This window comes from Anomalospiza imberbis, chromosome 1, assembly GCF_031753505.1.
Source record: "Anomalospiza imberbis isolate Cuckoo-Finch-1a 21T00152 chromosome 1, ASM3175350v1, whole genome shotgun sequence".
In the NCBI taxonomy this organism is placed as follows: domain Eukaryota; kingdom Metazoa; phylum Chordata; class Aves; order Passeriformes; family Viduidae; genus Anomalospiza; species Anomalospiza imberbis.
The window spans coordinates 86,675,976-86,689,689 of record NC_089681.1 but is presented as its reverse complement, the minus strand read 5'-3'; the positions used below and the strand labels follow the sequence as shown (position 1 = coordinate 86,689,689).

The 13,714-nt window shown below is 46.1% G+C and overlaps 1 protein-coding gene across 1 annotated transcript in view; it reads right to left on the bottom strand.

Annotated features, from left to right (window-relative positions):
* BMP6 (bone morphogenetic protein 6) overlaps nucleotides 1-13,714 on the bottom strand; it is an 88,802-nt gene that overhangs the window by 4,217 nt on the left and 70,871 nt on the right. The window contains exons 3-5 of the mRNA XM_068199152.1: nucleotides 9,474-9,622; nucleotides 8,088-8,285; nucleotides 847-923 (exon numbers count right to left, since the gene is read on the bottom strand). Of these exons, the coding sequence (XP_068055253.1) occupies nucleotides 847-923; nucleotides 8,088-8,285; nucleotides 9,474-9,622 (424 nt within the window). The remainder of the gene's footprint in view (nucleotides 1-846; nucleotides 924-8,087; nucleotides 8,286-9,473; nucleotides 9,623-13,714) is intronic.

Sequence of the window (13,714 nt, the reverse complement as noted above, 5' to 3'; positions counted from 1 at the left end):
CCAAAAGCAGAGCAAGTAAGCTAAGGAAGAGGTGGAACAACTGCTCAAGTGAAAAGCCACCCATAAGTAATGGGGAATAGAGTTCAGCACACACCCACAGTTGCAGCTACTGGGCTGGAGTTGACACATGAGCCACAAAAAATGCTGCTGTCCCATTAGCTGAGAGAGGATTTGCATGTGTTGGGTATTACAGAAGCAGCAGGTATAGCCCTGGCATCCTGAATTATAACCTGGTGGAAACATTAGCTGATAGAAATGGGACCTCCCTCATGAGTGCTGAATGAAGGAATGAAAAAAAAATTTAAAAAGAGAAGGTGAGGGCATTCTTTGAAGTGATGTTTGTTTGTACTATAGCCTTGTCCTAAATAACTTACTCTAAATGACTTTCTGGCCTCATGGTGTTGCAACTAAACTCAGTCTTCAGTCTACCTACCGCAGGCAGTGCTAATTGTGGGGCAGGGATTGTGGAGGATTTCAAAAAATGGCCAAGGTTAAAATCAGGGTGATCACTAGAAAAAAATTTAGTTAAAATCACTGCTTAACATCAGATTGTTTTCCTTATCATTAGAGGTACACAGATATAAGCCCTTGCCCGTACCATGACTCCCATGAGTGACAGAGAATGACTGTATACTTGAATCCCATAAAGTATCAAGCTTTCTCTGGGTCTTATCAAATGTCACAACTATCAATATTTATTTGCCCTTCTCTGTGACTGGTTTTAGTGAGGAGGCACAAGGGACATTTTAAAGCATAATGGCAGACTCGAGTGGAATTACCGTGACACTGTTTAGATAACATTTCATAACAAAATGTCTGGTTTACCCAGAGAGAAACATCACACACCTGCCATCCCAAGTCTTGGAAGCTAACGTAAAGCTCATGCTTTCTGCACGCTGTTTTTAAGTCACTGCTGTTGTAATCTGTTAAAAGAAAAAGATCAAAACAAGAATTTAGAAAGTAAAACAGGCCGAGCATTGCTGGAGGGCACATCTGGCCAGATGTGTGCATGCTGCGGGCTCAGCAGCGAGAAGTGACGAGCTCCCTCAGCAGCTAAAAGGATAAGGGTGTTGAGGGACATCCACAGCAGGGCTGAAGCTTTTAAGATGCCTGTGGGAATGGAGGAACCCAAGTAACAGTGACTCAGTTATAGTTACTTCAGCTGTCTTTAAAGTGCTTGGAAAGCACCTCCAGTGAAACGACTTCTTAAAAATAAATCTACTGCTTCAACCCCACATAGGCTGCATCCCCACTGGGTGCTCACACTCACCCCACTTCCTCGGCTCCCATTTCTGGCATGTGCTGCCCCAGGTGGGGAGCTCAGTCTGCACACACTCACTGAGGGAGAGAATTACAGCACCAGGAAGGTTAATCATCACCTGGTGCCCCTGCACCAGTCTGCAGAAGTCCTTAAACAGCTAAGGTGTCCCATAGGCAGGGAAGTCATGTCCTTGTTCCTCTCTGTGCCTTACCCCAGCTTGTCCCACACAATTCATATGACCCATGGCACCACCTCTGCCCTTGGACCTTTACAAACCATGCTCTGAAAAACACATTTCTCCTTTCCATAAACTGCTTATCTGAAGGTGACACAGCATTTGACATACTCTCACCATTCACTTGCTCCTTATTGTCAATAAAGTGGGGACATAAGATGCAAAGCTCTGAACAAGACAATCTCCCTTGCCATGGCACAATATATGGGAATGTTTCAACCATGCAGGACCTGCTCCTGATGCTCCCACAAACTATAGCTATTGACAGCAAGTGGAATTTCCCATTTATATTTGGAAAGAGAGGCAGCTCGGCATGGGAACACCTGAAACCACAGTGAGCAGAGGAGCTGAGCTGTGACAGAGGGGCCTTTCATCTCCAGGTGGCTGCACAGATCTACCCTGATGGGTGGTTGCTGTCACACCTCAGGTGGCTGCTGAAGCTCAGCAGAGCAGCCACAGAAACCACCCTTGCAGTGAGGTGACTTGACCACCAGCTACAGCTGCTGATCCTGTGCTTTGCACCCGATGGTAGGCACAAGAGAAAGAGATGGCAACAAATTCAGCCAAGCAGCTTGAGAGCCCAGGTCACTGTCCTGGGCTCCATGCCTTCCATGCATTTCCAGAGGGGCCTTCTCCTCCCTCAGAGCTCCCATTTGCAAGTAAAGGCACACCTGTCAGCAGGCAGATGCCACAGGCTGATGCCCCTGCCTCCTGCTGCCCTGAACCTTTCGGCTTACCAGCCCCCTGGTGCTCCTAACATGGCTTGAAAGGGCACCCTCCCAGTGCAGCTTTCCCCAAATGCGGCAGCTGGGATAGAAAAATATTTTTAGTGATTTTTTTCCTTGGCTCTGAATAAGCCTTCCTTTTTCTTCCCTCCAGCACCATTCCCCCTCCCCACCCCATCCCCCCCCCCCCCCCGCCCCAAAGTTTGGGAACTACAAATGCAAATATTTATTCAGAAGAAAAACTATAATACTAAAAGCACATCCAACTGACATTAAGGGCAGCACAGCCGTACAGCTGGGTACAGTTAACACTGAGGGCTGAAAAAAACCCTACACCTCAAACCCAGCTTCCCAACCACCAAAGATTAGAGAGTTGTTTTTAGAAGCAGTTGGGTTTTAAACTCTGAGGATTGCATTTCAGACTTTGAATAGCTTCGCTTCAATCACAGATTTAATCAGGTGAGCAGAGCTGGTTAACAGCCTGCTGCAGCATAAACATTCGCTCTTCCAGGAGCACGCGGTAGCAAGAACGGAGGCGAGTCTCTCTATTCAAGCTTTCCATTTTCAAACCAGACATACCCAGTAGAAACCAGGGTGTGGTGGTTTATTTCGGATGAAGCTTTCCAGTCCCTGGCTCAGCCCAGGAGCACATTTCTAGCATGAGATGTTTCAAAATGATTTGTTCATAATGAGGAAAAAAAATGAGAAGATTCTTTTAGTGATCAATGGCTTTCATTAAAGCACGTGAGAACACAACTTTATGGTTCTTCTATGAGATATATAGATTGTTTAGAGGAAAATCATCTGTATTTGACAGTGGAATTGATCTATTCACAACTGAGTGGGTAAAATTGTGCTATGTTCCAAATCCAGCTACAAGTTACCCAAATCTGCTACAGGAAAGGGAAGAAGACAAGGGAGGCAGAGAAAACAGGAGTGGGAAGGAAGGCTGCAAGCAATCACAAGTTTAAGAAAACACAGGAGTGGAAAAAAAGAGCTGCTTAACAAGCTACACCAAGCAGAACATGTTATGAACGTGTCCTCTCTCACACTACCCCCAAAAACTCTCCTCAGCTCATTGGTCAGAGTCACCTGATTCACACTCTGCATGGAGCCCTGGCTGCTCTCCACCCAGGGCAGAAGCAGACAGCTCTACCTCCTCACTTGCCCAGCCTCAGCCTTTGCTTTTCTAAACATCAACACACTAAACATCCCTGGCGTTACACTCTTCCCTGTTTAACCCTCACCCCAAGATCCCCTGCCCTCTTTTCTTGTTATGTGTTTGCCTACTATGTTTGCTTTATGGAAGCTATTTTAGCCCAACTTTAGGTAAATCACAAATCTTTAAGCAACCCTTAGCAGTGGCTTTCTGAATTGGGGAAAAAGATGCAGCAGTACAGATGTACATAATCATGACCCATTCCCTACAGTTAGGGCCTCAGCATATGCCCTACATTGGGCATACATCCTGAAATCCCATCAGTTATGGGCCTGAAAAGAAGAGGAATACGCAGAGTCACAGGGTTTTTGGCAGTGAGCTAAAGCTCACTGAGCTACTCAAGTTGGCTTCCACAACACATTTTCTGCAAAGCCTGGAAAGCAGCATCAGCCAACCCAGGCCAGCATGCTCAGCTGTTTTAGCCCAAATTGCCACTTGGGGTGGTTTGCAGTGCAAGATCCAACTGCCAAGAGGCAACAGGGTTTGCGTCCCTTCCCAGCAGCATTGCAGCAGGGAGCCAGGAGGGCCAAGAGCAGGCAGTCTGCAGAGGGGACGTGCTGCAAACAACTGCCACAGGGCTGGCCTACAATGCCATGTCACAACTGGCAGGCATTGCACGCCAGAAGCCTTCAGCATCTCTGAGAGTTTAGGGAGCTGCTTTGGGAGCTCCTGTAGGCTCATTGAGGGTTTAGCAAAATTGTCTCTATTTTTTCCCCTGAACATACCAATTCAGAAACGCTAACTTGGCACTTACTAGGCACTGCTTTTAATCACGCTGCAAACAATTTTGTCTAAAACAGATTCAAAAAAAGTTCAAACCCCTAGTTCTGCACTTAAAAATAACTCCCAGAGCAGCACAGTTAAAACAGCACAGCTAAGACGGCTTGTCTCTGTGTTGTGTTTGCACTGAATGTTGTCTGCCGTCACCAGGACCCAAGTCTGACTTTCTGCAAGCACAGATGTTTCTCTTAAGGCTGGACACTGGCATGTGTGTTGCTGAAAAGGGTGAGAGAACAGCCTGACCTTAATGGTCTTCCTCCTACAGATACTTATGCACCCACCTTGGATTTCCTATAACCTCTCCCACTTTAAGTGCTGGCAAAGAACATATAAATATTTACTGCGGTCGATCCATCTGAGAACACCCTCGCTGCTCCCAAGGTGCCAGTTTACCAAATTCCACACAGTAATTAATTGCTTCTGTGACTCAAAATAGCTTTGACAGAGGTCTCCAAGGCCAGCCCCTTCTTCTTGGTGTTTGACTTTGGTGATTTGTCCGGATAAAGCTGGTGTAAACTGATCACACAGTTAATAACAGCCCAGTTCACATGAAAGTGATCTGCCTGGGAGGGAAGAAGGGGAGATGTTGGGCTGACGTGAACCCGCATGTGAAGACACATAAAGAAATGCTGGCCACGCTGCTCCAGTCTGCATCCAAACACTGCACTGAAGGGAAAACTATACTGCAGGGAAGATTGGCTCCCAGATAACAAAGTTTATTAACAAGGCCCTTGCCATCACAAAAGCATTTGGCCTTATTTGCCTTCAGTGTTTGTGCATGCTGCCCTTTGCAATATCTGGTTCCTGTACACATGGGGAAATCTGTCTGGTGCAGTGCATGTCTGCTGGAAGGAAAGGCCACTTAAAGGACTTCTCCATTTTTCATGAAGAACCTCACATCAGTCCAGGGGGCATTAAAGAGGAGGACCTGAAAAGAGACCTGGCTTGAGTTTCATTCAGAGCAGCAACTGCAGCCCAAAATCAGGCATTTAAATTCTCTCTATGAGGAGGGGCTGACAGGAGCAGATGTGCCTGGAGGCTGACTTGCAGAAGAGAAAGATTATCGCCACTGGAGAAAGAGATAGCCCTGTGCAAAACCCATAAATCATGGAGTTGGCTGAAGGGCAGAGGTTCACCGCCTGTTACACTGGACAGTCCCATCTCTTTGGTCAGCTGGAGGGGTCAGCAAGAGTCTGAGAGCACGAGTTCAAGCCACTGCAAGGTTCAGCTGAGCCAGGACCTCCAGACCCTGCAGACAGCAGCAGAGAAACACCTGCGGGCTCCTCCCACCCACCGTGTCCCTCCATGTCTGGGGCCAGACCTGGCATGTGACTTCCTGCCTCAGCAGATGAAAATACTCCCTTTTCTTCCTGCTCATCCTCCTTCTGCAGAAGAATTGAGGCTCAAGGAATGCATTGACGCAGGACTCTATGTCAAAGCAGTTTAAAACCATGGGGGTCGCTCAGTTCTGCTTTATATAAGCCAGTGATAATTACGTGTTTATAATACATGGAAATAAGCATTCTTGGCAAAAAAATACAGACCACTGAGAACCTTGTGCCACAGACACAGCCTTAGCATCTGAGCTCTTGGTACTGACTGCAGGACAACTGTACATCAAAGGGAGCAAACTGGGGTCTCTTTAGGTCCCTTTCCCACACACAGCAGCATGCCCTCACCTAACTCCCTGCCTCCCCAGGTCCAATACTAGCCCAGCAGCACACTTCATGCACTCCAAACTGATTGAAACACTTGCCATATCTAGTAACTGGGGCTTTTTAAAACATACTGCCCCAAAACAACTCACAGCATCTTTTGGGAAAGGCGTTCCTTTTTGGACTGAATAAAGAAAACCCCGTGTATTGATTAACACAGAGTAAAGAAGTTGCAGTCTACAAAAAACACCCATCAAAACCAAAAACTGCCTTGCTCTGCAGAAAAGAAACTACTCTCAAGTTCTGGTAGGGAGCAGCAATCCTACCTAGGGGAAGAGCACTGACCAAAAATCTGACAAGATGTGTGATGCAACAAGAGAAGAAGATGCACAGGCAAGGAGAGGCACAGAAGGGAACTGCAGCATCCCAGTTCTGCACCCACTTTGGGTTCAGATGCATCAGGGCACCCTCAGAAGTGCTAGGTAGCCTTCAGGATAATATCTGGGGTTGCCTACTGCTTTGTCCTGGGGAAAATGCTTCCTCAGCCCCACCATGCACCAGGATTTTTTTATCCTCCCAGGTTAAAAAAAAAAAAAAAGAAAAAAGCCCTGCGATCTCTAACGCTAAAAACACTTTTTGGTCATTGGTGCCTCTTGGGCTGTTAAATCAACCACTTCTTAAAGAGAACAGAATCTGAGAGTGTCACACTTAAAAAGGAAAACAAGATGATGTAGTTTCTCTTTTCTAAACACAGAAACCAACCAAACATACATCTTAACTTTAAATTCCCCTCCTTTCCCCTGCCTCAAATCTACAGTCTCAACTATACCTTGTTGACTACTGCACTGCCAAATTCCAGGTTTTAAATTAAAGCTGGTGCAAAAAAGGCCTCAAGACCACAGAATACCAGCTATTTTCCTTTTTTGTCATTTTAGAATTTTATGACCTGATGCGTGTTGTAGTCAAGAAAGCATCACAGTACAAATGGCCCTTTTTGCCCAACATATCTTTTCCCTCTGGGGAGCCCCTCTGGGGCTTTGAGTCACATCACCTGATTTAACAGTGTGCAAATTTTGTTTCAGCACTGTGAAGTTTGCAGAGCCAGGGAGAGAAAGCTGGAACTTATCCTGACTCCAAGTGCCACTAGCACCACAAAACAGCAGTGTAGCATGTAACTTTCCCAAAGCACCGTGAATGCATTAAAAAATTGGCTCTTGTGAAGCACAGAAGCTGAGCCTACCTAAGTGGGAGAACTGTCTGCATAACAGCTGGGCTTACAACACCCAGATGAATAAACTACCTGTGCCCTTGGCAAGCTCATCACGTGGGAAAGTAACTCGGCAAGCAGCTACGATGCCCAGCTTTAAAACTGGAAAAAGTGCGGAAATCTGAAGGAGGACCAAAGCAGGTCTCATCAACTCAGATCCACAGAAGGTGTTCCCATGGCAGATTAGATGATAACTCCTCCGGAAATGCCAAGTTGGCATTGGCCAGCCTCCCCTAGGGAGCTTGGGCTGCAGAACCAAGTAGTTTCTCCTGCCTTTAAAATCCACACCCAGCCATCTCACACCCAGCCGAGTCTGGAACTCGCATGGCATGGCATTGGAACCCACAGCCACGCTGCAGTGTGAGCCACAAGGACATGCAAAGGCCACTAGTGGCCAACTGCTGCTGGCACACACTAGCCCAGAGGGCAAGTCCATCACCACAGTGGGCTGGAGCAATTGAGCTGAGTCAACACACAGCCATGCACAAACCCTGGCTGCCAGCCCTGGAAGGGCTCCCACCCTGGCTCTGCTCCCGGCAGCATGGAGCCACCTTGGGTGCAAGCGTGGCTCACCCACAATCCAAGCATGCAAGAGCAGGGAACAGCCTACATATTCCCACCAGCTAAGCATCAGCAATACTGGCTCATCTCCCTCTGCTGTGTTTGGACATGGACTGAAAAATACAGCTGCCTCTCTTCCTTGGGGCATAGTCATTTCTAGACATGGGAAAAGCAGGGATCCTATTGAAAACGAAGGGGGCAGCATAAGCAAATTAATCAAGCAACTTAGAATAGGCTGAAATGTTTGATGTAACCTATACCCCCAAGGAGAGCATCCCATCTCATGACCCCCTTCTTGCTTCTGCCCTCCAAGGCATCCAGAGCCATTACAAGAAATCATCCCAGCTTGTGCTGCATGATTGACTACCCCTGTTCCATGATTACCTGTGACACTGGACACCCTGGAAACGTCCTGAGTCTGGGTGGAGCGGTTCCGGCTCTGCTGCCTGCGCCTGCTGGTCGCTGACCTAGTGGTGCGTAGGTGAACCTCACTCACTTTGAAGAAGGCCACCATGAAAGGCTGCTTGTCGTAAGGGCCATCTCGCCCTACCAGCCCTGCTTCTCTAGGGTTCACACTGAAACCTTCAAGCCAAACAGAAAAGGGAGAAAAGTTAGAGAAACGGTGCAGTTGTGCTCCTTTCAGCAACCCAGTATCCCCATAAGCAGTGTCTCTTCTCTTTTTGCTCATACTCTTCTATAAACACCAAACATTCCTTTCCTGCCACCACAAACTATGGGCATTTTTATGACAGTTCTCCACCTATGCTGCACAAGACTTCACTGCAGCATCTGGTTCCTTGGTTCCCCTCTGGCATCTCTGGTCCCAGTTTGGCAGTAGAGTTATATAGATATATATAGATATGTAAAACACTAAACTCTGATGTGTCATGACATTAGTCTTGCTGCCTTTGAAATACAAGAAGCAGACATGAGATTAGGAGATGTCTAGGGACAGCAGAGGGTAAAGAGATGGTGTGCTTTTGCCAGGAGCACAGTGATGGGCTCTCAGCCCAGCTGGGGAGGCAGAGTTTGGCACTAACATTTCCTCAGGGAGAAGTGGACAAGCCCCTCTAGTCTTACTTGACATCACCGGTGTACTGAACTGCAGCATGAAGCAATAGAAAAAAACAAGGCTGGAGATGGGTTCCTTTAGAATACAGATGTCACTGTCACCTTCTGCTCATCTAGATCCTCTCCATTGCTTATCTCTCAACACTCAATTTCATGCTCTTTTGCAGTATCTTCTTTTCTTTTCCACCTTTCAAAGTTTCAGTAGGCTGTGAAATGCTGCCATTACAGCTGCCCAACACAGCAACCACATCAGTGCAATCTCCAGCAGTGCTCCCACGTCAGTTTTGATCCTGGCAGCCACAGCAGCAAGGACAGCTGACATAAACCCACATGGGAAGGCCTTTTCTCTTCCTCTCATCCCCAGACCTCACCCCACATGGCATCCCAGTTCCATGTCCCCTTCCACCTCCAACCCAGAAACTGACGCCCTACTCAAACCCACCTCTACCAGCTGGTCCTGGTACTATCTAGGGATAGCTGACCTCACTTATGGGGAAAGACATGTCCATCACAGGACAACCAGGAACCAAGAGCCCACCACCTGTGTCCTCAGACATCTTACTCGTGGTGTTGGCTACAGCTGCCTTAGGAATGCAAAGTGTTCACCCTGCCTCATCCCAGCAGAGCTCTGTTAGCACCACTTCTAGATGGCATCCAAGAGACTGAGGGGTGATTCGTGTCACCTGGCCCATAACCTACCATCCCGGGTCACCACGCTCAGCTGCAGTCCCATATTGTGCTGGGGGTTCATCACCCACATGTTGCTGGTGGCAGTGACGTCAAACTCCAGCCAGCCCTCCTCTGATGCCCACACCGCCCGTGTGTCCAGCAGAAACAGGTCAGAGGCCCTGCAGAGAAGGGTAAGGACAAGATTGTGAGGTTGGGGATTCTCTCTCCCAGCTTTTGGTATTACAGAAACAAAATCCAAAATAGTTCTAAGTTATGTTGATGTCTAAAACAAAACAATGTCTCAAATCTGCCTGTTTGTATCCAGAGTTTTGCCACATACTTCCACACGTGAAATTCAGGATTATAAAGGTTTTCACCACATCTAAGACAGAGGAAAGCAATCCTACTCCTCAGGGCTGTCCATTTCTCCACAAGCAAGGGATGAGCAAGGCACTCTTCTTCCTGAAGAGTGCACAGCTAGCCCTGACATTACTTCATTCAAACATTTATTACATTAATAGCCAGTAGAACCACCAGCATGACCAGGCATTCAATGGCTTTTGCCACAGGGGTATCATGGTTTAAGCTTCCCATACACAAACACAGGCTTACCTCAACGGATCAAAATAAAGACCCAAATAAACAACTGGCCAAGCATCAAACAGTGAAGGAAATTGGACCTCTAAAGGCCTCTAAAGACATTTTTTTGAGGCTTATCAACAATGATTGGACACCTTGCTCTAAGGCTGCTGGTCTTGCACCACCTTCATGGGCTTCGGCTTCAAATGCTTTTAAGTCAATAACTTTTTTGCAGCACCAAGTACTCACCCAAACTCTATTCAGTGAAATCAGCTGCAGAAGCACCCAGAGAAATCCCATGTACATTTTCTTACTGTATTAGAGATGTAACTTTCCTGTGCAAGAAAGCTATGATTCCTACCCTTTACCCATGGCCATCACCACAAAATGGATACCAAGTGTCAATCCCATCTTCATCTCTTTTCCCCACTGGATTTTTTTTCCAACAATGCAAATGAGGAAGCAGGGTACCTGTCTCTCCTACCCACCAAAGGTTAAGTTCAGAAAAAAAATATTGAATTATGTTTTATTTTTGGCCAACTGCTATGTCATACTGCCCAGCAGCTTGGTTTGCATGAGATCACACATGGAAAAATAAGCACTTAAGTGTACTAGAGCTCCTAGTGCAGCTATTTTTAGAGCACGGAGGCTTTCCTCCACCTCACTGGTAGCTGCACACTGCAGTTGACTCAGCAGCCTTTCCTACAGGAGTCTTTGCCACCGTTCCTCCAGCGGGAAGAGGGTTCAGGATCAACTCTGGCCTTCACCTCCAACAGCAGCAAGCAGCTACGGCTGGTCAGCTGCTACATGTTTTGGAAACCCTAAGGTTGAGAGATCTGGGCTATCCCAGGCAGGATATTTAAACTGAAATGTTGCTTAAAGGCAACTGCAAACAGCAGCTGCAGCTGTGACCACTCTTTCCCTCTTTTAAGAGAGGAATGAACTTCTAGATCATTCCCACCTCTGAATATGACCTAAACATTGGGCCTCTCCAATGCCTGAAGTCAACTATATCTGAAAAGGGGTTTTCCTAGAACCTGTTCTGACCTTCCTCCTCACGCCAGTTGCTTCCTGATCTCTGTAACTCCTCTACACAAGGAACTCTGTAAGAGCAAACCCTCCTGAACGTTGAAACACACACATAGTAGTCAGGTCTAAATAAACACAAAGAGGAGGTTGAAAGTTTTCAATCCCACTGCCTTGACCTCTGGGAAGGCACTTGGACATCAGAGACCTGTAAAGCCAAAATGGTTCACATGGCATCATGTAGCCCACTCCCTGAACTCCAGGCAGGATCACCTACAATCATGTTGTTCCTGAGAGATGTTTGCCTGACCTGATCTTGTATATCTCCAGCCTCGGGAACTCTCTCATCTTTCCAGGAAATTGAATGGGTTTCATGTGACCTTTCTCCCTCCTCTATTATCTAACTTAAATGTCACAACAATATCCCCTTCTTATTACAACAATAGCTTCAGTCTCTCCATAACAAGCCCTGTTTTATAGACTTTCACTTCTCTCATGGCTTTTTATTGACCCAGCTCAGATCAAGACCTCACCGATGCTGAGTACAGTGGAAGGATAATCTTGATACATCTCACAGACTGTGCCTCTACTCATACACCTCAGAATATGATTTTGGCTTCTTCACAAAACTCACACTGTTAACTCATGTTCACCTTGTGATCCACTATAATCCTTAGATTCATGCTGCTGAACCGCAAAGGACACCGTCATTCACTGGGGTGTATCTACATCAATGATTTTTCATGTCCAAATGCAACTGTCCTTTCCACCAAATCAAATTTCCCCCCACCCCACCTCAGGCTGAACCTCCACAATTATTAGATCGCCTAAAATACAGACTTGCCTTCCAATGGGTATCCCCCATTTTAGTGTCCTCCACAAATATAGTAGGAAAACTGCCTGACCAAAGAATAATTCTACCAAACAAGAACGAGCCACTTTATCTCAGTCTGTCACTCTCCCTTTGGAAAGATTTTGATTCCTTTGTAAAATGAAGAAAAATGGACCATCGGGCTTTCCAGTCCAGTTAAATCTCTGCAAAAAGTCCCATATAGGACTGGTTTTCAATCAGCTCTGCTATTTAGACGACTTTTGCATTGTTCGACTGGATGAAGGTTCACCCCACAAGTATTTTAGGGCATAGTGGATGTGTAGGCAACACATCTGAGTACCTTTTCTTTAAGCCTCTTTTCAATCAACATTTGTCACCCAAGCCTCAGCAGGCTGCACAGAACTGCGTATCATTACTAGTTTCCATTTTGGCATGAAGGTTTTAAAAAATATTCAGTCATCTATTTCCAAAGACAAAACTAGGGAGGAAGAGGGGGAAAAAATTACTCACATAACAAAACCTCCTAGCTATTTAACTGTGTCTTTAACCACACCTTTATATTTTTCACAACAGAAACCTTGTATGTCCCTCCCCACTTAAGAAAATCACCTCAAATTTGGCCAAGCAGTAAGTACTTGAAAATTGCAGCCCACAAAGGCTCAACAGAGATTCAGCTCTTAGCAAAAAAATTCTCTGGACTTTTTGCATGCAGGGAACATACTTTCCCATGCTTTCCCCCCTGGTAAACCAAATACCATCAATCACCTGAGGGGAATCTGCTCTTTCCTACAGCTGCGTGGCTAAGAGATACCCCTGCTACTCCTGCAAAAAAAGCTGTATGATGTCTGATCTTGAAATGGACCCTGGGAAATCTCCCAGACTAGCCTCTGGTCAAAGAGAAATAGGAAGGAAGGTTAAAGGGAATGAACATGTCATCTCAACCCCTGGTCAAAGGGAAAGAATACCTCATTAGACAGGGAAAGGTGGAGGGTTTTTTCTAGTCATGGGGGACACAGAGACATGTAAGGACTAGATAGAGACCTTGGATAAAAAGTCTGCAGAGAAAAAGGGATTACAAAGATTTTCAACTGCACAACCAGAATGAGGCCTTATAGCCATGTCCAAAAGATAAATAGTTTAGGAAGCAGTCAAACATCATGCTGAAGAGCACTACACATAAGTAGATGCAAGCCCACAGTCAAAGCAAAATTTAAGAGTGAACAAGAAAGTGAGAAATGAATCATACATGAACAAGTCACACAAAACAAAGTATTGAATTTCTAGTCATTAAATGATAACATTGATCCTGTGCAGTGAGGTGGGCAGCGGCCTTCCAAGAGGAAGCAGCAACTGTGTATGTGGTCACATCCATGGAAGGGTGTCTGAAAGCTTCAGCTTTTGAGAACAACAAAGGCAAGATGGATCCTGAGGGAAACAGGAAGACAGTGTGAGGAACAAGAAAAAAATAGAAAAATAAAGGCTGGAAGAAATTTTTGAGCCAGCATCATTGAAAAGAGAGGAAGAAGTATCTGCTCTTAACATAGGCTGAAGAAAGCAGGGTCAGTGCAAAGGTTTCACACCGAAGCAACCCCAGATGTCAAGGACATCAAAGGACCTCTGGCATCTCCACAGGACTTTAAAATTCAGTATACAGAAGATAAATTTCATCAACAGAACAGGCAGCTTCTTATCGTCCTCTCTGTCTAAACCTGCCTCTGGGTTTTCACACAGCTACTGCCACCTCATTGTTACTAGTGGGCCCAACAGTCTCATCTTTATTTTCAGTGTGCTTGACATCTGGATGAGTCCACATACTGATTTCCATAGGAAGGCT